The 26,436-nt window shown below is 44.6% G+C and overlaps 1 protein-coding gene across 1 annotated transcript in view; it reads right to left on the reverse strand.

The window, feature by feature from the left end:
* The window catches only part of LOC147458950 (BRAP2 RING ZnF UBP domain-containing protein 2-like), a 31,244-nt gene extending 5,140 nt beyond the window's left edge, over nucleotides 1–26,104 (reverse strand). Inside the window, exon 1 of the mRNA XM_086510363.1 lies at nucleotides 25,822–26,104. Within this exon, the coding sequence (XP_086366489.1) occupies nucleotides 25,822–26,037 (216 nt within the window). The 5' untranslated portion in view covers nucleotides 26,038–26,104. The remainder of the gene's footprint in view (nucleotides 1–25,821) is intronic.
* Between the last annotated feature and the right edge of the window lie 332 nt (nucleotides 26,105–26,436).

Below are 26,436 nucleotides of genomic sequence, written 5' to 3' on the forward strand. Positions count from 1 at the left end.
TGGCCGCACGAACCAAGCCGATAAATAAACTCCAAGCTGTTCCACTCGTCTGCAATTCCCAAGCTGCTCCGCACCCTCTGCTATCCCTCTCTTCAACTCCATACTTCGTCTTTTCGTCTCCCAAGCCGCACCAAGTGTGTCTCCTCTGATGCCCTTTTCTTGGGCTCCGGAACACCAACGCAAGGGGTCGTCGACTACAAGGACCTGCCCGACTTTTAACTCTCTCAACAGACAAGTGTCACCAATACCTGTTGGCCCACAACGTTTCAAAACGTTGGGTCACTATGTATGGGTGGGGGAGGAATGTCATTGCCAAGGAGAACTTTTCGATCGGGCATTTCAGAACGTTGTTGCTGGGGACGGGTTCCGTCGGCACTGCCAAGAGAGGAGACCGATAGAGAGCATCTCAAAACGCTCAACGCGAGGGGGAGTTTCACCTGCAATTCACTTGAGATGCCAAAACTCTAACAATTATTGGGGTAAAGTATCACAAACGGGAGCGCACACGAATAATCAACAATCTGAAAATAAATAATCTTTTAACTCAAAAGAGACGAGGGACAAGATCGACACAATATTTGGGACCATAACATGAGTTGGTACCCCCCCCCCCCCCCCCCAAAAGAGAATCTTTATTAGGGAGAATCTTTTTACAAGCACAAGAACCGGAGTGACCCCTCCATTCTAATTCATCAGGCTCGATGGTCAATTCCTTCCCGTCCAGGAAATTCTCGAGAGACAGGCTCTCAATTCTGTTTTCGTCTGTTCATAGAGCGTGAAGCTCTACAGACCATTCCCGATTCCATTTCCGGAATCTCTGAGCATAGTCCGAGACCTCTTTGCTCCTTCTCCGTGATGGAGTACCTACAAAAACAAAAACATGAGACAACAACTCATATCACGAATTCACACTTGATACCTATCGCTCCAACTACGGGAATACGAACTCCATACTCTAAGGTCCCGCGATCACTTGCAGTCCTCTGGCGGAAGGGCCTCCTCTTGCTGGAGCTAGCAATCCTGGGAACAGAGAGGGCGTGTGTCGTCTTTATAGGCCCTGAGCCCTGGCACGAATAGCTGGTGGCTATCCGGCAAGAATAGCCGTGGGTGGGGGCGCCACAAAAGCAAGGGGAAGAGAGAGAGGGCTGGCGGCAGCCTGTAGAGAGAGGAGAGAGAACTTGGGCTGCTGGTTTTTTGGCAGATTTTGAAATCATTGGCTGGTCCTTGCTTTATTTTTAATAGGGGCTGCCCACTTATTAAGTGGGCAGCCAGTCAATTATTTAAATAAGAGTGAATCTGTTTGAAAACTCAAAAGTGCTCAATGAACTGAAAATTGATGCCACACAACATTTCCCAAGCGTCCCTGGATGCAGTTCTCGGGCACAGATGAAATGCAAACACAGATTCCTCGCGGAAAAGCATCTGCTTTCCCGGAAAATACTTAAAAATATTCCGTTTTTAGAAAAATCATCTTCATTCTTGTGCTTGCATCTTTACGCGTATTCCTTTTTCCAATTCGAGTTTCCTGCCAGACCAAAGGAATATTCCCTTTCCGATGCTCCCGTCACCCATCACGTGACGCATCAAGAATATCCGTTTCTCGGTCTCTCCTACCAAACTAACGGTACAACCCCTTCGCGATGCTTAATGTCACCCATCATATGACACATCAGGGTTGTTTGTTCTTGATGGCTTTTAATAATTCCAGTAGATCTACAGTCCCTAACATTACGGTTCAAGTGCACACATTTAAATAACCTAATTTCAATAAAAAGAAATTACTTGGAAAAATAAGAAAATAGTCCATTTAGCAACATCCATCTGGCTTCTAAACAATTGTCCTCAACTTGCTTGTACATATCCTTCCAAAATCTCAAGATAAGATGCTAATTCCTGCTCAGTCATCCACTGAGCGTCCAAAGTAGAATAATTCTTAAACTTTACCAAATACGTATGTGTAATCTCCCCGGACTTGAGTGGCCACTCCTGATGATGAATGATCTACTCTAGTTGGAGTGTTTCTTCCGTTTCCTCAACCTCAAGAGGTTCCTAAGCAATAGGCTCACTTGGAGGCGGTCCCACATATGGTTGGAGTAAACCAACATGGAAAGCATTGTGAATCTTCCAATTAGATGGTAGATCTAATCGGAATGTCACATTGTTCACTTGGTCAATTATCTTAAACGGCCCATAAAACGATTGGAAAGTTTTACCGCTTTCCCTTTATGAGTCGCTTGTTTCTTTAGTGTTGCCTTCTCAAACTTGAATAAGACTAATTGACCGACTATTAAGTCCAAATTCCTTTTCTACTTGTCCGCAGCTTTCTTATGTTTTTCCTGAGAGAGCAAAATTGTTCTTTTAACTTGCCCGTAGGCCATGTCCAAATCTCGGACAAAACTCATCCGCTGTAAAAATCTTATCCTTAGTGACAAGGATTGGTGGAAGCAAAGGCTTACCATAAAGAATCTCAAAATGTGCTTTCCCGGTAGACGAATGTACAGTATATACGCGTAGTCGACAAGGGACAAAATACTTCTCCCAGTTAGATTGTCTTTCTGACATATAAGATTTCAGCATATCCAATACTATGGAATCAGCAATCTCACTCTGCCCATCCGTTTGAGGATGATATGCAAAAGAAAAATTCAACTTCATGGAGCAGTTGATCGCTCACTGCCTGCTCTGCGCCCACCTTCACCCTCTTCACGTTGCCCTCCCCTCATGTGACCCTGCCCTTCCCTGCCGCCCACTACCCCCACCCCTCCCGCTGCTACCCTCAACCCGCCATCCTCAACCCTCCTTCGTCCACCCCCCTTTGTCCCCCCCCCCCCAACCCCCCAAGCCTCGCTCTGTTTAGCCTTATTTTATTTAGAATACACGACGTCCCGTATTGAAACGTACAATACATTTCATAACGTTTCTATTCTAACGTTTTTTTGCTCAAGACGTATGTCTTTTCCTAGTTGATCAATTGTGTTTTAGAGCTTCATGGTGCTTGTTTATGTATTCTATGGTTAAATATCGCCATACAATCCCAAGCATTAGCGTTTTTCCTACAAGCACCTATCGCCACGGATCTCAGCCTTTGGCGATTTCAGCAGGCCTTTGTTGCCCCATTTGCATGGCGTTTTCAACAGATAAAGCACCAACCGATTTTAGCCTTTGACCACCTAAAAACCAGCAGATTTCAGCCCGCAAAGACCGACCCCCATCAGCGTTTTTGGTTCCAGACATTTTCGGCCAGTAGCGTTTTTGGGACAGCAGCAGTTTGCATCAGATTTCAACCAGTAGCGTTTTTGGACAGCAGTACAAAGGCATCAGTTTTCAGCCCTTAGATCGGTCTCGCCATCCCCGTCATCGTCATCGATCTAGCCTAGACTTGCATCACTCACATGCATCCACTTTGTACCAGTTTGTGCAATCAATAGTAGACCACTCTCGCCGACGAGAGTGGGGCCTTCGGAGGAGGGTTTTACAACGTCTCTAGTGTCGTATTCTTTTCTCTCTCTATCTCTAAGTCTCATACACTTTCACGCACAGTGTCCATTCACTTGTTTGTGATCATTGCACTCTCTCATTAAGAACGGAAGGCCTTCCATAAGAACAAAAGAAACCTTGAGCACAGTTCGGAGCACTCATCTTGAGCAAAGTTCAACATTCATTCCGATGCACCTTACATTGGTATCAGAGCTTTGGCAGTGTTCTGTATCACTCAAGGAAAGAACCACAAGAATCACAAGAATATTTTTGCTTGTTGAGGTCACACGAACCCAAGTTCGCTTGGGCATGTCGATTCCTAATCATGTTTTTGAAGAGTGACAGGAATCCCAGGAAAGAAGGGCTTGTCCAGCCTCCCCTTGTGCCTCTTTTCACTCATTGAGAGCGGACCGTGCACTTAGCGGCCTGCCAATCGACGTGAGGTGGGAAAAAGCAACTTGGTGTGAGCGCAAGGCCGCTAAGGGGTGCGCCCACGGAAAAGAGCAGAACTCGGGTGAAGAGAAGATCCTTCTCGAACACAAATTGCAAGCAAAAGAAGACCCTCAAGAACCTCAAGACCCTCAAGAACCCAAGAACCCAAGACCCTCAAGAACCCAAGTTCCTCGTGAACTTAAGAACCAAAGATCATAGTGCATGGTCATCTCCCGAAGCGGAATGGATACTTCGCATACAGGTGATGAGCATGAGAGAGACAATAAAGAATCTTTCCCACCAGGAGGTTTTTCCGACCCTCCCCCTTCTACATCTACGCCACGAGTTGTACCAAATCCTATGGAGGCGATGGTCAAGTCGATGTTAGACATGATGGCACGACAAGAAGCGACTCGCATGGACAGGGAACACAAGCGCGATGAACGAAAAGAAAGAAAATCAATTCAACAAGAAGCGACTCGCATTACCTTGGAACGCGAGCGCAATGAACGAAAAGAAAGAAAAGCACAAAGAAAGGAGGAAGCCGAAGCCAGACGAGTGGCCTTGGAGGCCGATCGTGAGGTTCAAAGAGACCTACGCACTCAAGAATTGGTTCGACAAGTTCTTGCCTCGAAGTCTGAACCAGCCAAAGATGTTGGTAGTTCATCAAGTGGCGCAAGCCGAGATTCGGACTCCAATAACAGAGTCACAGAGAAGTTGACTTTGAATAAGTATGATGGTAAGATGGATGCTCCGGTTATTCATTCTTGGTTGCATCAATTTAATGCTTATTTTGCGACAACTAACAAGACAGGAAATAGCAAGGTTTTGACGGCAACTATGTACCTTGCCGGTGATGCCATCAATTGGTACCATGCATGGCAAGAGGCACAGTTAGCCGCGCAGTTAGAGGAAGCCGACGAATTCACGCCCCTTTCCTTCAATTGGGCTGATTTCCAAGACAAGCTCAAGGCACGGTTTATGCCACCTCAGTACCTCGCACGATTGAAGGACGATTGGCGCGCTCTCAAGCAAAATGGTATGCCGTTTATGTCTTTCTCTAATCAGATTTTGCAGCTAGGTACCCAATTACGCAAGTCGGATGATGAGCGCAAAGAGGCATTCCTTTACGGATTGGACGAGTATATCAAGTACGATGTCGAGGTGCTCGATCCAATCGATCTCAACAAGGTGGTAGCGATTGCTCTCGCACAGGAGATGAAGCACAACAAGGGAAAGCCTAAGGAGAACAAGACTTCGACACGTACCCCTCAGACTTCTCAGAACCCTCAAAACGGTAAGAACGGTAAGAATGGTAAGAACGGTAACTCTTCTAACCAATCCTCCAATAGTCTCTCAGAAAAGAATTCTTCCAATGAACCTAAGGGTAAGGCTAACACAAGTGCTAAACCCTATGCTCACTCCATATGAAAAGGTAGCACAAGGAATTTTAGGAGGATACATCATGTCGGAAGAGCAAAGCACTTATTCTAAGGAAGGTCATTGTTTTCATTGTCACATTAAGGGTCACATAAAAAGAACATGTCCTAAGCTTGACTCTAATGAATCTAAAGAATCCACAGAACCCACTTCCTCTGTCAATGCAATCAATGAACACGAGTGTGCCCCAAGTTTCTCCTGACCCTCCCATTGTGATGAGTCTCTCATTAAATGTTATGGTCATATGACGGGACAGCGTTTTGTCATATTGTTTGACCCAGGTAGTATGCATGATGTGATCAGTCCCTCTCTTGTTGAGAGAGCCCGCCTAGAGGTTAGTCAGAAATCTCCTCTCAAGGTCTCTAGCTTCGCTCCCGATATGGACTCCCTCATCACGAAAGAGTGCCTTGATGTGTTGTTTACAGTTCAACAAGCTGCTTTCCGTAGAAAATTTTTTGTCTCTCCTCTCTCAGGATGTGAGATGATTTTGGGCATTCGATGGTTTCGTGAGCATAACCCTCTCATTGATGGGGCGGAAAATACGTTCACTTTCAATGCCAAAAGTGACTCTCCCATTGTCATTCGTGGAGAGCAAGTTGTTCATTCTCCCTCTCTAATTGCTAATGTGCAGACGAAGATTGAACGGATTCAGGAGAAAGAGACTCTCTCAGTCTCTTCTTCTCCAAAGCACGACACACAGGATTGCATGATGATACGTATGATGATTTGAATGATAATGATGAGCATGATGATTTGGATGACAAGGACAAGCGTGATGATTTGCATCATCAAGATGTGATTTCTCACAAGCATGATGAGTTGCATGAAGAAGACATGATTGGTCACAAAGATGATATGTTAGTTGATACTTTCTCTAGTAAAGCTAACCTCCTTGCAGATTCGATCAGTCATGAAGAGCCGATCTTGGCTCTCGAGCCTAGGTCCAAAGAGCCCCCTCAGGAAGAACCGATCTTGGCTCTCGAGCCTAGGTGTAAAGAACCCTCACAGGAAGTATTATTTGTTCGCATGATTAGTACGCACGCATTATACGAGTGTTTCATTCGTGATCGTTTCCTGTATTTTCGTTAGCGTCTTTATGTGATCCCTTTTCCTAGGCATGACATATTGTACGTTGAGCACGTTTCACTCATGAATGAGCACGAATATATGCGGATTATTCATGAAAAGCTGAAAAGTGTGCATTTAAGGAAGTCACAATCTATGTCTCTTCCTTGGCACGACACAGTTGTAGAAAGAGCACATACAAGTATGAGCACCAAGAATGGGCATTTCCGTTGTGAATTGCCACACTAGATTGCTTTAGATCAGAAGAGAAAGATTCGATCTCATTGTTGCGTGTGTGTGTGGTGAACGGTTTGGCACTCCGTCTCTTTGTTCATCTACATTGCATGCACAATCTATTAGGACGACAGGATTTTTTCCACTCACTTTACATGGAATAGGTATGTTCATGGTTTTGTGTTGGAAATGGTTTCAAGAATTTTCAGCCATGGCGATTCTTGAAGAAGAAAGAAGCATGACTCTCAACGAAGTTGAAACATCGAAGGAGCCACAGAAGACTTCGTGTCGCTTTCGGCGCGGCCCAAAGAAGCAAGCGTTGTAGACCTTTATGAAGTTCAAGTACCGCACGACCCACACATCCGAGTGGACAGGCGAAGAGTCCCTTCTAGGATTCCGGATACTATTGGCGATCTCCCTCGACGCCATACAGTTCAGTACCAATACCACACTTTAAAAAGGAGGGGATGTCACGTGACACATCCAACCCTATGTGTCCGTGGACAAGCTACAGCATGACAAGGGTTTAGTCAGTCCAGTCAGTCTAGATTTAGAAGTGTTCTGGCACTTTTGTGAGTCTGTTCGCAGACCGTGCATGCCCAGACACTTAGTGTAGATGCATATCCTCTGGTTGCACACAGCATGATCATAAGCATTCCCATTAGAATCCTTCAGGGGAATTTTCCAGTGCATTTAGCCTATTTTCCTATTTTTGACATTTTTCACTTATTATTTTTAAGTGACTTTTGTTGGAAAGTAAGTAGGGTAAATTGAGTGAGTATGTGCAAACCTAGGCTAGCACTAAGTGGCAGAAGAGGCAGCAGGAGCACAAGCTCAACAGGCAACTTCTCAACAAGAACCCCCTTGGTGGCGTTTTCCCTCCAAGCAGAAACCTCAAAGCCCCTAGCGTTTTTCATCAGCATCCCCATAGCCTCCCATTGGCTGGCGTTTTCAGCAAGTCACCATCGCCATACAGTCCCAAGCATTAGCGTTTTTCCTACAAGCACCTATCGCCATGGATCTCAGCCTTTGGCGTTTTCAGCAGGCTTTTGTCGCCCCATTTGCATGGCGTTTTCAGCAGATAAAGCACCAACCGATTTTAGCCTTTGACCACCTAAAGACCAGCAGATTTCAGCCCGCAAAGACCAACCCCCATCAGCGTTTTTGGTTCCAGACATTTTCAGCCAGTAGCGTTTTTGGGACAGCAGCAGTTTGCATCAGATTTCAGCTAGTAGCGTTTTTGGACAGCAATACAAAAGCATCAATTTTCAGCCTTGGATCGGTCTCGCCATCCTCGTCGTCGTCATCGATCTAGCCTAGACTTGCATCACTCACATGCATCCACTTTGTACCAGTTTGTGCAATCAATAGTAGACCCCTCTCGCCGACGAGTGGGGCCTTCGAAGGAGGGTTTAACGTCTCTGGTGTCGTATTCTCTCCTCTCTCTATCTCTCACTCTCATACAAAAGTGTCCATTCACTTGTTTGTGATCATTGCACTCTCATTAAGAACGGAAGGCTCTCCCTTCCATAAGAACAAAAGGAACCTTGAGCACAGTTCGGAGCACTCATCTTGAGCAAAGTTCAACATTCATTCCACTGCACCTTACAGATCCATAATAAAATTCATGGAAATACTCTCCCAAGGTTGATCAGGCACAGGCAAAGGTTGGAGTAACCCAGGCATATTATGCCGATCGTACTTTAACTTTTGGCAAACAAACCATTCCATGACATATTGATCAATGTCTGCGTTAAGGCTTGGCAAAAAGAAATACCTTTCCAATGCTGAAGTCGCAGGAAGAATTCCGCAATGACCCACATAAGGCAAAGCATGTGCTTCTTCCATGATTTTCTTCCTCAATGGCACTGCCACGCAAATTGCTTGGTGGTGATGAGGTAACCATCCCAAATGGAATAGGGATATTCATTCCCTCCGTTCTGTAACTTGCTCCAAATGGAGGAGAAGTCAGGGTCATTTGGATACAAACCTAGTGATATACAGAAGTAACTGCATTCACCATAGGCCATCTAGACAATGCATCTGCAGCCACTTCTTACTCCCAGCCGTATGAAGGATCTGGAAGTGAAACATGGACAAAAGTTAGCCCATCTCATTTGCTTCTCAGATAGTTTTCGTTGCATAAGGAAATACCGCAAACTCTGATGATCGATTTAGGTAATGCTTCTAGGTAGACAAGGCATGAATCACAGCCATAAGTTCCTTCTCGTAGATCGAGGCATGCAATTCTGCATCCTTAAGTCATCTACTTTCATAAGCCACTGCATGGGCTTCTTGGTTAAGCATTGCACCGAATGCAATCGCCTGAAGCATTGCAATGAACCTCAAATGGTTTCCTTAAGTCTGGCACCATCAAAATAGGTCCATGGCTTAATAGATACTTTAGCCTATTAAAAGCACCTTGTTGTCTCGATCCCCGTTTGAAAGGGATCTTCTTTCTTGTTAGGTCATGGAGTGGTCCTGCTACTTGAGCAAAGCCTCGGATAAACCTTTGATAATAGGAACACAATCCCAAAAAACTACGTACATCGTGTACCGTAGTGGGAGTTGGCCAATCTTGTACGACCTGGATCTTTGCAGGATCCATACTCACTTGGTTGTGTGAGACTATATGGCCGAGATAGTGTATCTCAGTGAGAAAGAATTCACTCTTCTTTGCATTCACATGCAACTCATGTTTTCGCAATTCCCGAAACACTATGTCCAAGTGCTTCCAATGTTCCTCCTCGGTCTTCGAAAAGACAAGTATGTTATCAAAGAATACTCCTGTAAAAGCTCAGTGTGGGCTGAAAATTCGGTCCATCATTCGGTTGAATGTGGCAGGAGCATTGGTCAAGCCGAAAGGCATTACCAAAAATTCAAAAAGTCCAAAGGTTGTGCAATATGGACATCCTCAGGAGCTATGCGTATCTGATGATACCCGCTCTTTAAGTCAATGCGACTAATGATCCTTGCACCCTGCAAATTATCAAGAATATCATCAATCCAAGGAATCGGAAAGCGATTCTTGATAGTGATCTTGTTTAGAGATCGATAGTCTATGCACATTCGAAACGTGTCGTCTTTCTTATGCACCAGTAGAACTAGAGAGCAGTAAGGCGAAGTACTTGGTCGTACTAAACCTTTTTCCAGAAGCTCGTTGACTTGCTTCAAAATTTCCTCTTGCTGAGCAAGACTAACCCTGTAAGGGGGTGGTTTGGGGGAGAGCTATCGGTACAAGATCAATGCGATGATCTTCTGGACGTTCCGGAGGAAGCTTATCTGGCCGAGTATCTGTGAAACAATCTTTATATAAAAAAAAGAAATTGAAAACGTTTAATTTCCTAACTAAATTCCCTTGCACGTCAGGAAAAGAATTCAAGCTTGGTGGAGCGGGTTCCTTCTTCAAAATGCTTGTTCCTACCGTTGCTGCCAAACCGGGCAGTCGGTCTTCATGTGTCCTTTCTCACCACAGTAGAAGCATCTTCCTTGCTCTTTGAAGGTCTGTACTTGATTCGATGTGAGATACTCGAGCCGTTTGTCGGTATTCTCTGGCTTCTGAGGGTAATTCAGCCCTCTGGGAGACGCTTTTTGCCTTGGTCGCCATGGTCATCACAAACCGTTCTTTGCCTTGCACGGTTCTTGCTATGTTCTATCTGTCTAGGGGTACCAGTAAAATGTAGATCCTCGGCAATGATTGCCGACTCCATCATCCGTTGAAGGGTGTCATGTGGGTACACCTTCATGCTCTTCTGAAGCAGTGGTTAAAGGCTTGCTTCGTGCTTCGAACTTTCGCATCCTTTCCTCGTCGAAAATCTTCATGAAAGGCGTAACTTTCAGAAGAACCGACCAAAACTTGTCAACATAAGCCGTGACTTTCTCATGTTCCTTCTGGGCGAGCTAGTCCCATTCCTTCCGAATATCCTTCTGGCGGAAGAAATTGTTCATAAAATTCAGCTTTGAATTGAGCCCATGTTCTGGCTTGTGTACCTTCCAAAATCTTGGCTAACCACCAGTTGCTTGTTGGGGTCTCCTTGAGATGCATCCCAACATGACGCAACTTGGGTTTTTCGGTGAAGTTCCGGTTGGCAAAAGCAACTTCTAATTGCCTGATGAAAGATAGTGCCTTCGAGACATCTTTCCGTCCTGTGTAGTTGTCAAACTTCACATCCTTGTCAGAATCTGAAAACCCGCATCTTGCGGTGACGCCTACGGTTATCCTTCTTGAACTTGGGTTTTTCTTTAGTATTATGTAGGCAAGTAGTAGGAGTTTTCTTCTTTGGAGAATATTGTATGAGAAGTAGATGTAGTAGTATAGTCAGGCGAGTATGATGGAGAAGAGATAGAGACATCCTTGCTTTCGTTAAGCAGAGAAAGTTCTTTTTCCGGCCCTTGCTCTTGGAAGGCCATTTGTCCTGATCAGGAGATCTCTTGTGCGCTTCGGCATCTCTTTTTTCATTATCCTCCTACGGGTTGCTACTATCGATAGGATTTTCCTTATGCCCATCGACATCTGTTCCTTGCGGCTTCTTGATTCCATCCACAACCTTTTGAACAGTTTGCAGCGAGATAAGTTGCTGCAATTCCGTGAGTTGGACTGGTACTTGCTGAAGTTCGTCATCAGCAGTTCTTCTGTGGCTCGTCATGGTTCTTCCCGTTCCTTCCGAGAATCGTCCTCCTTTGCAAAAAGAGGAATCTGAGCTCTGTGTAACAAAACTGCTGACGTGTCGAAACCCTAATTCTGTCGAAACCCTAACCCTAACCCTAACCCTGGTTTGCTGACGTGGCGGGCTGACACATGGCCTGCTGTAGGGACAGCAACGCGATTTACGAAAAGCTGGCAGCTTTTAGCATTGCTTTTTGGACCAGGAGCTTTTGAGTTTTGAAGGCTTTTCACTGTAATTGCTTGTTAGGTGCAGCGGAATGAATGTTTGCGCTTTAGGCTGAATCTTGTTGGTCTTTATCTGCTGCTGAAATCTCTGCATATGTTGAAATCCAAAAACGCTACGGAAGCTGTTGGCAAAAACGCTAGGTCAGTTGGTTTCTGCTGCGAGGAGATCTGATGCAAAAACGCTATCTGCTGGGACTTGTGGGCGATGGTGCTGATGCAAAACGCCAAGCTGGTGCAGTTCCAAAAACGCTAGTGGAAGGGGTTTTCTGGCGATGGTCTTCTTGCTTGGTGGGGGAAACCGCCAAGGTCCTGTTGAAAAGTTGTCTGCTGAGCTTGGCTCCTGTTGCCTCTTCTGCCAAATAGTGTTAGCTTTGGTTTGCTTATATATTTTCTTACCCAAATTACCCTACCTACTTTTGTTGGAAAGTCACTTAAATTAATAATTGAAAAATGCCAAAAATAGGTAAAATAGGCTAAATGCACTGAAAATTTTCCCTCATGGAATCTGATGGATTCTGATGAGAATGCTTATGATCCTGTTGTGTGCAACCAGAGGATATGTATCCACACTAAGTGACTGGGCATGCACGGTCTACGAATAGACTCACAAAAGTGCCAGATCACTTCTAATCTAGACTGACTAGACTGACTGAACCCTGATCATGCTGTAGCTTGTCCACGGACACATAGGGTTGGATGTGTCATGTGACATCCCATCTTTTTCAAAGTGAGGTACTGGTACCGAACTGTATGGCGTCAAGGGAAATCGCCAATAGCATCCGGAATCTTGGAAGGGACTCTTCGTCAGCCCACTCTGATGTGTGGGTCGTGCGGTACTTGAACTTCATAAAGATCTGCAACCCTTGCTTCTTTGGGCCATGCCGAAAGCGACAGTCTTTTGTGGCTCCTTCGATGCTTCAACTTCGTCTTTAGTCATGCTTCTTTCTTCTTCAAGAATCTCTATGGCTGAAAATTCCGGAAACCGTTTCCAACACAAAACCATGAACATACCCATTCCATGTAAAGTGAATGGAAAAAATCTTGTCTTCTCTAAAGACTGTGTATGCAATGTAGATGAACATAGAGACGGAGTGACACACCGTTCATCAAACGCATGCAAACAATGAGATCGAATCTTTCTCTTATGATCTAGAACAATCAACTGTGGCAATTCACAACGGAAATGCTCATGCATGCTGCTCATACTTTCATGTGCTCTTTCTACAACTGTGTCATGCCAAGGAAGAGACATGGAATGTGACTTCCTTACATACATACTTTTCAGCTTTTCATGAACAATCCGCATACATTCGTGCTCATTCATGAGTGAAACGTGCTCAACGTACAATATGTCATGCCTAGGAAAAGGGATCACATAAAGACGCTGACTAAAATACAAGAAACGATCACGAATGAAACACTCGAACAATGCGTGCATATCAATCATGTGAACACATAATACTTCCTGTGAGGGTTCTTTAGACCTAGGCTCGAGAGCTAAGATCGGTTCTTCCTGAATGATCGAATCGTCTTGTGGGGGTTCTTTGGACCTCGACTCAAAAGCCAAGATCGGTTCTTCGTGATTGATCGAATCTACAACGAAATTAGCTTCGCTAGAAAAAGCATCCACTAACGCATCATCCTTGTGAACAATCACATCATCTTCATGCAACTCATCATGCTTGTGAGAAATCACATCTTGATCATGCAAATCATCATGCTCATCATTATCATCCAAATCATCATGCTTATCATTGTCAATCAATTCATCATGCTTGTCATTGTCATTCAAATCATCATGCTTCTCATAATCATGCAAATCCTATGTGTCATGCTTTGGGGAAAAAGAGACTGAGAGAGTCTCCTTCTCCTGAATCCTTTCAATCTTGTCCTGCATATTAGCAATGAGAGAGGGAGAATGAACAATGTCCTCTCCATGAATGACAATGGGAGAATCACTTTTGGCATTGAGAGTGAAAGTGTTAGCCTCCCAATCAATGAGAGGGTTAGCATCACGAAACCATCGAATGCCCAAAATCATATCACATCTTGAGAGAGGAGAGACAACAAATCTTCTAGTGAAGGCAGCTTGTTGAATTGCAAACAACACATCAAGGCACTCCTCCGTGATGAGAGCATCCATACCGGGAACAAAGCCAGAGACCTCGATAGGAGATCTCTAACTAACTCCTAGGCGGGCTCTCTCAACAAGAGAGGGACTGATCACATCATGCATACTACATAGGTCAAACAATATGACAAAACGCTCCCCCGTCATATGACCATAACATTTAATGAGAGAATCATCAATGGGAGGGTCATGAGAAACTTGGGGCACACTCGTGTTATCATTAATTGCATTGACAGAGGAAGTGGGTTCTGTGGATTCTTTAGATTCATTCGATTCAAGCTTAGGACATGTTCTTTTTATGTGACCCTTAATGTGACAATAAAAAGAACGACCTTGCTTAGAACAAGTGCTTTGCTCTTCCGACGTGATGTATCCTCCTACAATTCCTTGTGCTACCTTTTCATCTGGAGTGAGCTTAGGTTTAGCATTTGTGTTAGCCTTACCCTTAGATTCATTGGAAGAATTCTTTTCTGAGAGACTGTTGGAAGATTGGTTAGAAGAGTTACCATTCTTACCGTTCGTACCGCTCTGAGGGTTCTGAGAAGTTTGCGAGGTACTTGTGGAAGTCTTGTTCTCCTTAGGCTTTCCCTTGTTGTGCTTCATCTCCTGTGCGAGAGCAATCGCTACCGCCTTGTTGAGATCGATTGGATCGAGCACCTCGACATCGTACTTGATATACTCGTCCAATCCATAAAGGAATGCCTCTTTGCGTTCATCATCCGACTTGTGTAATTGGGTACCTAGCTGCAAAACACGATTAGAAAAAGACATAACCAGCATACTATTTTGCTTGAGAGCGCGCCAATCGTCCTTCAATCGTGCAAGGTACTGAGGTGGCATAAACTGCGCCTTGAGCTTGTCTTGGAAATCAACCCAATTGAAGGAAAGGGGCGTGAGTTCGTCGACTTCCTCTAGGTGCGCGGCTAACTGTGCCTCTTGCCATGCGTGGTACCAATTGATGGCATCACCGGCAAAGTACATAGCTGTCGTCAAAACCTTGCCATTCCTTGTCTTCTTAGTTGTCGCAAAATAAGCATTAAATTGATGCAACCAAGAATGAATAACCGTAGCATCCATCTTACCATCATACTTACTGAAAGTCAACTTCTCTGTGACTGGATGGTTGGAATCCGCATCGTGGCTTGCGCCACTTGAGGAACTCCCACGATCTTTGGCTAGTTCGGACTTCGAGGCAAGTACTTGTCGAATCAATTCTCGAGTATGTAGTTCTCTTTGAGCCTCATACTCGATCTCCAAGGCCACTCTTTGAGCTTCACGCTCGGTCTTTCTTTCTGTTTTTCTTTCGTTTCGTTCCTCACGCTCGCGTTATAAAGCAAGGCGATTTGCTTCTTGTTGTGCGACAAGTCTTTCGTTTCTTTCGTCGCGCTCGCGGTCCTTAGCTGCCTATTGTGCGGCAATTCTTTCGTTTCTTTCGTCGCGCTCGCGGTCCTTAGCTTCCTGTTGTTCTGCTTTTCTTGCTAGTTGTGCCAACGCAACTCGATTCGTCTCTTGTTGTGCCATCATGTCAAACATCGACTTGACCATCTCCTCCATAGAAGTTGGTACAACTCGTGGCGTAGATGGCGAAGGGGGAGGGTCGGAAAAATCTCTTGGTGGGGAGAACTCTTCGTCGCCTCTCTCATGCTCACCACCTGTATGCGAAGTATCCATTCCACTTCGGGTGATGACCATGCACTTGGGTCTTGGGTTCTTGGGTTCTTGAGGGTCTTGAGGTTTTCTTTCGCTTGCAAACCGCGTTTGAGAAGGATCTTCTCTTCACCCGAGTTCTACTCCTTTCCGTGGGCACACCCCTTGGCGGCCTTGCACTCACACCAAGGTTGCTTTTTCCCACCTCACGTCGATTGGCCGGCCGCTAAGTGCACGTTCCGCTCTCAATGAGTGAAAAGAGACACAAGGGGAGGCTGGACAAGCCCTTCTTTCCTGGGATTCCTGTCACTCTTCAAACACGATTAGGAATCGACACACCCAAGCGAACTTGGGTTCGTGCGACCGTAACAAGCAAAAAAATTTCTTGTGATTCTTGTGGTTCTTTCCTTTGAGTGATATAGAACACTGCCAAAGCTCTGATACCAATGTTAGGTGCAGCGGAATGAATGTTTACGCTTTAGGCTGAATCTTGTTGGTCTTTATCTGATGCTGAAATCTCTGCATATGCTGAAATCCAAAAACGCTACGGAAGCTGTTGGCAAAAACGCTAGTTGGTTTCTACTGCGGGAAGATCTGATGCAAAAACACTATCTGCTCTTGTGGACGATGGTGCTGATACAAAACGCCAGGCTGGTGCAGTTCCAAAAACGCTAGTGGAAGGGGTTTTCTGGCGATGGTCTTCTTGCTTGGTGGGGGAAACCGCCAAGGTCCTGTTGAGAAGTTGCCTGCTCAGCTTGGCTCCTGTTGCCTCTTCTGTCAAATAGTGCTAGCTTTGGTTTGCTTATATGTTTTCTTACCCAAATTGCCCTACCTACTTTTGTTGGAAAGTCACTTAAATTAATAAGTGAAAAATACCAAAAATAGGTAAAATAGGCTAAATGCACTGAAAAATTCCCCTGATGGAATCTGATGGGAATGCTTATGATCATGCCGTGTGCAACCAGAGGATATGCATCTACACTAAGTGATTGGGCATGCACGGTCTACGAATAGACTCACAAAAGTGCCAGATCACTTCTAATCTAGACTGACTGGACTGACTGAACCCTGATCATGTTGTAGCTTGTCCACGGACACATCGGGTTGGATGTGACATTGCTTTTTAGGCCAAGGGCCTTTAATTATGAGGTTAGGGCTCATTCTTTGCCATGCTTTCTGGAGAAGGTGCATAGTTTGGAGTACCGGCTTGTACTATGTTGATGCAATATAAAGAAATACCGAAAGGGACGCCAAGGTTTGGGGCCAATACTCTCTGGGGTGGAATTCCGCCACTCCGTGTCGTCTCTCTCTCTTTCATTTCAGTTGTTATTGAAGTGCTAAAAGTTTGTTCAGTCTGTTCTTTTCTATTGGCACGTGGTGCCCATCTTGTGACAGTGGTATCAGAGCATCAGGCGTGTGCTTTTCTGAAAGCATATCGGTCCTACAAAAGAGCAGACAGAGCCACTCCCACCCTTACTTCATCACGCATCGGGCGCGCTCCCATCTTCACCGCTCATGTCTTACAGGGCTTAAGCCATTAAGATCACTTGCAAAGAAGGATCGGATATTTGTTTCGAGTCACTGTTTTTCTCAAAAGCAGTGCCATGCAGATGTTGATGTCTATAGCTACCAAGCCGCACACTCCAAGTACTTGGCAAGCTTTCAAGAAAAAAAAAGCCCAAAGTTATATGGTTTCTGACATCTTCCTTCGGAGTGCAACTTCTGGCAGAGCGGGGTATCCTGAAATGCTTGCCATGGAAACCCTAGCAGATTATATCTTGAAATTTCTCGACATCTCTCAGTAGATGTCTCTTCACAAGCAGATGACCTTGGAGGTTTAGTGCGATTGCTATCTTGGGACTACCATCGCCGCCAAAGCAACACTGTTTGTCCAAGAGCTGACGGACCATGCTGTGCTCGGCTACGACCTCATCGAAGGAACCTAACCCTAATTTTTTGTGCAGGTTTCAAGATGGAAAGTCAGTCGACTGATGTCGAGATTGCTTTTTAAGTTTTAGTTCTGTTTGATCTTGTTTGGTGATCCTGTTTGGAATTTGTTTGAAATGGATGGTATTTGTTTTAAACCTATTTTGGTGCCGATTTGAATTGGTTGACTCTGGTTTGATACTGGTTTCAATGATTGGTGATTTTACACCCGGGTGGAGAAGTGAGAAATACTATTTTGATATTGTTTGAACCTCGGAACGACGCAGACTGATGCCTGGGGAGCGTTTTGTTGTATGTTTGAAAACCTCCAAACGACGCAGGCCGATGCCTAGGGAGCGTTTGGTTGTATGCTTGTAAAATAATTGTTGTTGTGACTCTCGGCCCGGACCCGGATGGTTATGCGGGAGGAGTATTAAGAAGTATGAACAGTGGTTACTCTCAGCACCTCCAAACGATGCAAGCTACGGTCTGGGGGGCACTTGGTTGTAAAAGGCCTCTATATCTCCCTGCCCGAACCTTTTTAGGTTATGCGGGAGGAGTGATGAGGGAGTCGTTGAATATCTCCCGGCCCGGACCTTGTTGGGTTATGCGGGAGGAGTGTTCATCGGCGGCTTTATGTTTCTATGTCTTGTAACATGCATATGTAAGCATCTCTGTTGCATTGTGATGTGCCAACCACTGAATATTCCTAATTGGATGAGATTGCCTGGGTATGTAATTTTAGTGCATCAAGACACCCGTGGAAAATCAGTACGGTCTGGGTGTGGTGGCTAATTTTACTACGCCGAAATATCAAGAGTTCCAATCTGGACGAAAGGAGAAGCTAACTCCTTGATCAAAACAGTCGAAAGGAGAAGCTAACTCCTTGATCAAAAGAGCAGAAAGGAGAAACTAACTCCTTAATAAAAAGAGCAAACTGATTGTCCCTCATAATGTCCCTCGGAATGACCCTCGGAAATTTTTGAGCTAACTTGAGTTGTTTTGCAGATATGTTGTAATCACGGACAATTGCTCTCTTTCAAGAAGGGGAGATGTAACAAACTGCTGACGTGTCGAAACCCTAATTCTGTTGAAACCCTAACCCTAAAATCAAAAACCCTAACCCTAACCCTAACCCTGATTTGCTGACGTGGCACGCTGACACGTGGCCTGTTGTACGGACACCAACGCAATTTACGAAAAGCTGACAGCTTTTGGCATTGCTTTTTGGATTAGGAGCTTTTGAGTTTTGAAGGCTTTTCACTGTAATTGCTTTTTAGGCCAAGGGCCTTTAATTATGAGGTAGAACTCATTCTCTGGCATGCTTCCTAGAGAAGGTGCAGAATCTGGAGTACCGGATTGTACTATGTTGATGCAATATGAACTCATTCTCTAGCATGCTTCCTAGAGAAGGTGCAGAGTCTGGAGTACCGGCTTGTACTATGTTGATGCAATACCGAAATGGGCGCCAAGGTTTGGGGCCAATACTCTCTGGGGTGGAATTCCGCCACTCCGTGTCGTCTCTCTCTCTTTCAGTTCAGTTGTTATTGAAGTGCTAAAAGTTTGTTCAATCTGTTCTTTTCTATTGGCACGTGGTGCCAGTCTTGTGATACTCTGATACCACTGTCACAAACGGGAGCGCACACGAATAATCAACAAGCTGAAAATAAATAATCTTTCAACTCAAATGAGATGAGGGAAAAGATCGACACAGTATTTGGGACCAAAAGATGGTCGGTCCCCCCCCCCCAAGAGAATCTTTATCAGGGTGAATCTTTTACAAGCACAAGAACCAGAGTGACCCCTCCGTTCTAGTTCATCAGACTCGATGGTCAATTCCTTCCCGTGCGGGAAATTCCCGAGAGACAAGCTCTCAATTCTGTTTCTGTCTATTATAGGCCGAGGCCTCTTTGCTCCTTCTCCATGATGGAATACCTCCAAAAACAAAAACACAAAACAACAACTCAAAATGCGAATTCGCACTTGATACCTGTCGCTCCAAGTACAGGAAAACGAACTCTACACTCTAAGGTCTCGCGATCACTTGCAATCGTCTGGCGGAAGGGCCTCCTCTTGCTAGTGCTAGCAATTCTAAGAACAAGAGAAGGCGTGTGGTGTTTTTATAGGCCTTGGGCCCTAGCAGGAATTTCCGGTGGCTATCCGGCAACAATAGCTGTAGGATGATGTCGACGATGACGATGACGATGTCGACAATGATGATGGTGTTAACGACGATGACGATGTCAAGGCTGAAATCTGAAAACGCTAGGTAGTTCTGCTATGGATATGCAATCTGTGGCGAGGATCTGCAACTGCCAATGCATGCAAAGCTGAAATGCAAAAACGCTAGCTGATCTGGGCTGAATCTGCAAAGCACTGGCTGCTTTGGGCTGAAACCAAAAACCCTAGGTTGATCTAGGTGCTAATGGCCGATGCGACGAGGTTCTGCAACCGCCAACCGGAAAGAGTGCGGTACGGCGAGGTTCAAGGCTGATCTGAAAACGCTGGTTTTATGGGCTGAAAATGCTCGTCTTCTATTGCTGAAAACGCTGGGCTCAATCTGAGAAAACGCTCCTGAGGTGCTGCCGGTCGGGTGCCTTCCTCGTTGTATCCCTGCTTCTTCTACCTCTATTGAGTGCCCAATGGGTTTCTTTTACAGTTCCTTTAGCCATTTTCCCTACCTACATTCCAACAAGGGTAAATGAAAAGTCACTTATTAATAAATGACCTATAAGAGATGGTTCACGCAGTAAAATGTCTGCATGATGAAATGTTGTCCTGCGCAAGAGAGGGTGTGCAAGTGTGACCGGCCTGGGGAATGCATGTCCAGCTAGAGGCTCACAAAGGTGCCAAGCTCAATCCTAAGCTACTGGATCATGCTAGACTGCATGGTAGTCACCCACAAGACAATATAACCATGGTTTTTTTTGGCAGATTTTGAAACGCTGGCTGGTCCTTGCTTTATTTTTTATGTGTCAATTATTTGAATAAGTGTGAATCTGTTTGAAAAATCAAAAGAACTCAATAAACTGAAAATTGATGCCACACGACATTTCCCAAGCGTACCCAGATGCAGTTCTCAAGCACAAATGCAATGCAAACACAGATTCCTCGCGGGAAAGCATCTGCTTTTCCTAGAAAATACTTCAAAATATTCCGCTTTTTAGGAAAAGTTTCTCAGAAACCGTCTTTATTAATGTGCTTGCGACTTCGCGATGCTTAATGTCACCCATCATATGACACATCAGGGTGGTCCGTTCCTGATGGCTTTTAATAGTAGATCTACAATTCCTAACCTTACGATTCAAGTGCACACATTTAAATATCCTAATTTCAATAAAAAGAAATTACTCTGAAAAATAAGAAAATAGTCCATTTAGCAACATAAAAGAGTTGTGCCTTTGCTCAGGGCCGGAGGTCCAAAGTCCGTCCGTCCACTGACCACACTAACCTTAATCTTCATATACCAAAGAATAAGAAGCTCCCCACATCTTGGAGGTCTGCTCCACCCACACAGCATGCTTCTCTCCTTTTCCCTCTCCTGCGCCGCAACGTGCGCACACGCATTCTGCGCACCACGCACTCTTTCAATTGGTATCAGAGCTGAGGTTAAGCTTGTCTACGCATTACAAGTTTGCAAGCGGTTTTGCTCATGTACACGGAAGCTTCTACATCAGCATTGTGTGCACGCAGATTGCAATGCAAGAGAAGCCCAGATTGCGGATATGAGCTCAGGCATGTGTATTCAGCTTGTATAGAGCTTGTGCAGCAAGCCATTGCTGATTTTTGCAAAGAAGAAGAAGGAGCAAGAAGTGTTGCAACTCGTTTTTACTATTTTTGTCGCTCGAAACAATGGTTTTCGCATATCTCTTCATACGGAGTGGGATAGATATGATCCAGGAGTCTATCCTAGGGTTTTGGACGTACTGGTCATATCAAAATTCTAAAATTCTAAGCTCTGGATTTTATACAGCAACCTACAACAATCTCAACGTATAGAGGCAGTTTAAATTCCTACATTGTAGAGCATTATGCGGTTTGCGTCTCTCGCTATGCATGTCACACGTGCTATTTGAGAGAATTTACCTTGCATTTGTGTGTGCAAGTGACGCTTTGGAATGTGACTTTCGGATTGTTACACGTCCGAATGCGGTTTTGTACGCATTGTGACTGTGTGGACTTTTCTCCAAAAAGTAGTTTCAGCACAATTGTGTGCGGTTTATGCTATGTATACATATACGTGTACAACGTGCCAGCAATTGGAGGCTTTCATTTTCAGGTTGGACGACTATATCAGGTTTGATGTTGAAGTCCTCGACCCAATCGATCTCAACAAGGCGGTAGTGATTGCTCTCGCACACGAGATGAAGCACAACAAGGGAAAGCCTAAGGAAAGCAAGACTTCAACAAGTACCTCTCAGACTTCTCAGAACCCTCAGAACGGTAAGAACGGTAACTCTTCTAACCAATCTTCCAATAGTCTCTCAGAAAAGAACTCTCAAAATGAACCTAAGGGTAAGGCTAACACAATTGTTAAACCTAAGCTCACTCCAAATGAAAAGGTAGAACAAGGAATTTTAGGAGGATACATCACGTCGAAAGAGCAAAGCACTTATTCTAAGGAAGGTCGTTGTTTTCATTATCACATCAAGGGTCACATAAAAAGAACATGTCCTAAGCTTGAATCTAATGACTCTAAAGAACCCACAGAACCCACTTCCTCTATCAATGCAATAAATGAGAACACGAGTGTGACCCAAGTTTCTCATGATCCTCCCATCGATGAGTCTCTCATTAAGTGTTATGGTCATGTGAATGGTCAGCGTTTTGTCATATTGTATGACCTAGGTAGTATGCATGATGTGATTAGTGACTCTCTTGTCGAAAGAGCCCGCTTGGAGGTTAGCAAGACATCTCCTTTCAAAGTGTCGGGCTTCGCTCCCGGTATGGACTCTCATCACGCAAGAGTGCCTTGATGTTTTGTTCATTGTTCAACAAGCGTCCTTTTACAAAAAATTTATAATCTCTCCTCTCTCAGGTTGTGATATGCTTTTAGGCATTCGATGATTTCGTGAGCATAACCCTCTCATTGATTGGGTAGCTAATACATTCACTTTCAATGCTAAAAGTGACTCTCCCATTGTCATTTGTGGGGAGCAGGTTGTTCATTCTTCGTCTCTCATTTCTATGTGCACGCGAAGATTAATAGGATTCAAGAGAAGGAGACTCTCTCAATCTTGTCTTCTCCAAAGCACGACACACAAGAATTGCTTGATAATGATAAGCATGATGATTTGCATGATCAAGATGTTATTTCTCACGAGCATGATGATTTGCAGGAAAAAGATGTGATTGTTCACAAGGATGATGGATTAGTTAATACTTTATCTAGTGAAGCTAACCTCATCCAGATTCGATAGATCACGAAGAACCAATCTTGGCTCTCGAGTCGAGTTCCAAAGAACCCCCACAGGAAGTATTATGTGTTCGAATGATTAGTCAGCACGCATTGTTCGAGTGTTTCATTCGTGATGTTTTCCTGTATTTTAGTCACCGTCCTTATGTGATCCCTTTTCATAGGCATGACATATTGTACGTTGAACATGATTCACTCATGAATGAGCACGGATGTATGCGGATTTCTCATGAAAAGATGAAATGTTTACACCCAAGCAATTCACATTCCATGTCTCTTCCTTGGCATGACACGGTATCCGAAAGAGCACAAGAAGGATTGAGCATCAAGCATCGGCATTTCCCTTATGATTTGCCACAGTTGATAGATTTAGATCAGAAAGTCAAGATTCGACCTCATTGTTTGCGTGTGTTTGATGAACGGTTTAGCACTCCGTCACTTTGTTCATCTGCATTGCATGCACAGTTTTTTCGAAAAACTTTCCAGTCACTTTACATGGAATGGGTATGTTCATGTTTTTGTGTTGGAAGTCGTTTCAGGAATTTTCAACCTCGGAGATTCTTGAAGAAGGTAGACGCATGACTATAGACGAAGTTGAAGCGTTAAAAGAGCCACAGATGACTTTGTGTCGCTTTCGGCGCGGCCCATAGAAGCAAGCGTTGCAAACCTTTATGAAGTTCAAGTATCTCGTGACCCACGCATCAGAGTGTGCCGACGAAGAGTCCTTTCCAGGATTCTAGACGCTGTTGGCGATCTCCCTCGACGCCATACAGTTCGGTATCAGTACCTTACTTTGAAAAGGAGAGGATGTCACGTGCACATCTAACCCTATGTGTACGTGGACAAGCTACTTCATGACATGGGTTCAGTTCAGTTCAGTTAGCCTAGCTTAGGAAGTGTTCTGGCACTTTTGTGAGTATGTTCGCAGACCGTGCATGTCCAGGCACTTAGAGTAGATGCATATCCTCCTCTGGTTGCACACAGCATAATCATCAAATTTCCATCACAACCCTTCAGGAGTATTTTTACAGTGCATAGACCTACTTTCCCTATTTTTGACATTTTTCACTTATTATTATTAAGTGACTTTTGTTGGGAACTAGGTAGGGCAAATTTACCAAGCATGTATATAAGAAACCTTAGCGCTAGCACTTTCTGGCAGAAGAGGCAGCAGGAACTTCGGTTTAACAAACACCTTCTCGGCAGGAACCCCCTATCAACAGACCTAGCGTTTTTGCATCAGCAAAGAGCTAGCGTTTTTGCATTGATGACCAGCCTTGGCGTTTGCATTGCAGATCAGCCCCGGCAAAAGAAAGCCAACAGATTAGCCCTAGCGTTAGCAGTTCTCCACAGCAGGACACAGATTTCAGCCAGCGTTTTTAAATTGCGGATCAGCCCCTAGCATTTTGCAGTTCTACCGCGACATAACTCAGAAGAACACCAGCGTTTTCAGTTTTCAACATAGACTCACCGCAGAACAAGTCTCGAACCTCGCACATCTCACCTTCCCGTAGCAGATCCTCGTCGCACGGTCAGATCTAGCGTGGTTTGCAGTTTCAGCCCGGAAAACGCAGATTTCAGCATCTGCATTTTCAGTGCATCGTCGAGCGCCGCCGTCGTCGACATAGAGTCAAAATTCAGCAGATAAAGATTTGTAGATTTCAACCCTTAGCGTTTTCATATTTCAGCGCGTCTCGTCGTCGTCGACATCGTCGGCAAGTCCAAAGCATTGTAGAGATTTGTGCAATCAATAGTAGACCGCTCTCGCCATAGAGCGTGGGGCCTTCAGAGGACGGTTTGACAACATTCTGGTGTCATATTCTTCTCTCTCTATCTCTCAGTCTCAGCACCTTCATTCACAGTGTTTATCCACTTTGTTTGTGATCATTTGCACTCTCTCACTAAAGGAACGGAAGGCTCTCCCTTCCGTAAGTAAAAAGAATCCTTGAGCACAATTCAGAGCACTCATCTTGACCAAAGTTCAACATTCACTTCGCCTGCACCTTACAAATCCATTGTTGTTAATCGGATCATGGCCAGGATGTGTTCCACAAATCATTATCTGTATTATTTTTGGATGTGATGTTTTCCAAGTTCACGAATGGAGATTCTTGGACGTAGTATAGTCTACACATTTTCCAAAAGGAAATCAATGCTCAAGATTGCAATCTTCTAAGAAACAAAGTTGAGGGTAGCAAATCCAAGGTGTATCCAGTGGAAGGTACCACTACTGGGATGTCATGGTAGCTTCTTCATCGACTTGGTCTCGCTATTTATGTCCACTATGAGCTGCAAAGAGGGGGTTAGAATTTAGGCATCTCAAATAAACTGCCCAATGTGTTCCTATTATTTATTTTGGCTTTTAGGTATTTATTTTACTTATTTGTCAAAAAGTCTGGGTAGGGCAATTTACTGAGGTTGGTATATATGCAACCCCTTGCCTCCATTGTATTACACATTCAATTATTCATTGCCAAGGTTGATTGGTTCACAAGTCTCTCTCTCTCTCTCTCTCTCTCTCTCTCTCTCTCTCTCTCTCTCTCTCTCTCTCTCTATGCTTCCGCATCGTCGACTTTGACAAAAACATCATAAGAAGTGTGCACACGGGTCTATGAGAGAGAGAGAGAGCACAAAATGGGACGGGTCCCTGTTTGTGGACCCCTCGACCCCAAAAAATTTGGTATTTGAGAGCGCGATCTGTACTCAAGGCGCGTTGGCAACAGCGTTCGCGAAATAGCCGCCTGCTGAAGCGCTACTGATCTCAACCTCCTCACAAAACGCGCCCGGCAACTCCTTGAAGGTTTTTAATATGGTCCCTTCAGCCTACAGACAGCTTCCTAATCAAGACTCGATGCCAAGAATGGGACTACCCTAGTATTTTAGAGTTGAAAAGCCCACTATTGCTCAAAACAAATTTGGCATGGTAGTTGCGCAGTTAACACCGATTAATTTGACGGAAGTACCTCTGCTTAGCCATTTAATACAACCTCCACTGGGCACAGCCACAACTACATAGAAATCATCACATGCAAGCACTCAAAAGCATGTAAGAAACCTCAAAAGTCATTGTTCGTGCACACTACAATCTGTAGACTAATGCTCTTCAGAAAGCAATTTGATGAAAGAAAAATTAGGACGAGAGAGAGAGAACGAAAGACATACGGGGAGAGAGACATCAGAGGTCGGGCATGCGGAGACGTTGCGAAAGAGGTGCATGATGCCACGCGTTGTCTCCACGCGAGGGTTGCCTGATGAGAAGCCCACCGCTGTGGTAAGTTCATCAGTACCATCTGGTGGGCTGCAAAGAGCCACATCCTTTCCCTTGCCTTCTTCATCGTCATTAGGCGCCTCCAACTCGTTGACCTTCACATTGAACATCGCCGGCGCTTTAGTACTGAACGCAGAGCCCGAAGACAGAGAGAAGCAATGTTTGTGCGCTTAGTCTTTGAGTAAAATCATTTTTGCAAGGATTTTCCAAGAATTTTTGCTAAATCTACACTACTTTTCTCAAAATCTAGGCAGAATTTTTTCCTTTCCCTCTGTCAACTAGCATGTGAAGTGGGACTAATGTAAGCTGGGGCACACTTTTCTCGAACACTCTGGCCAAGGTAAATTTTTTGGTTAAGTTCAAAGTGATGATGAGCTTTTTGGCCTCCCCGAAGGCCCTGGGCTATAGTGTTGAGTTCGCTATTTTATGCTAATTAAAGATAGAAATTTTTTATTTTTTTTACCTTGTCCAAAGGGATTTCAATCGGTGGATGAACATACTCGGTGTAA

This window comes from Adiantum capillus-veneris, chromosome 4 (genome assembly GCF_014529385.1).
Source record: "Adiantum capillus-veneris isolate H3 chromosome 4, ASM1452938v2, whole genome shotgun sequence".
Classification (NCBI taxonomy): domain Eukaryota; kingdom Viridiplantae; phylum Streptophyta; class Polypodiopsida; order Polypodiales; family Pteridaceae; genus Adiantum; species Adiantum capillus-veneris.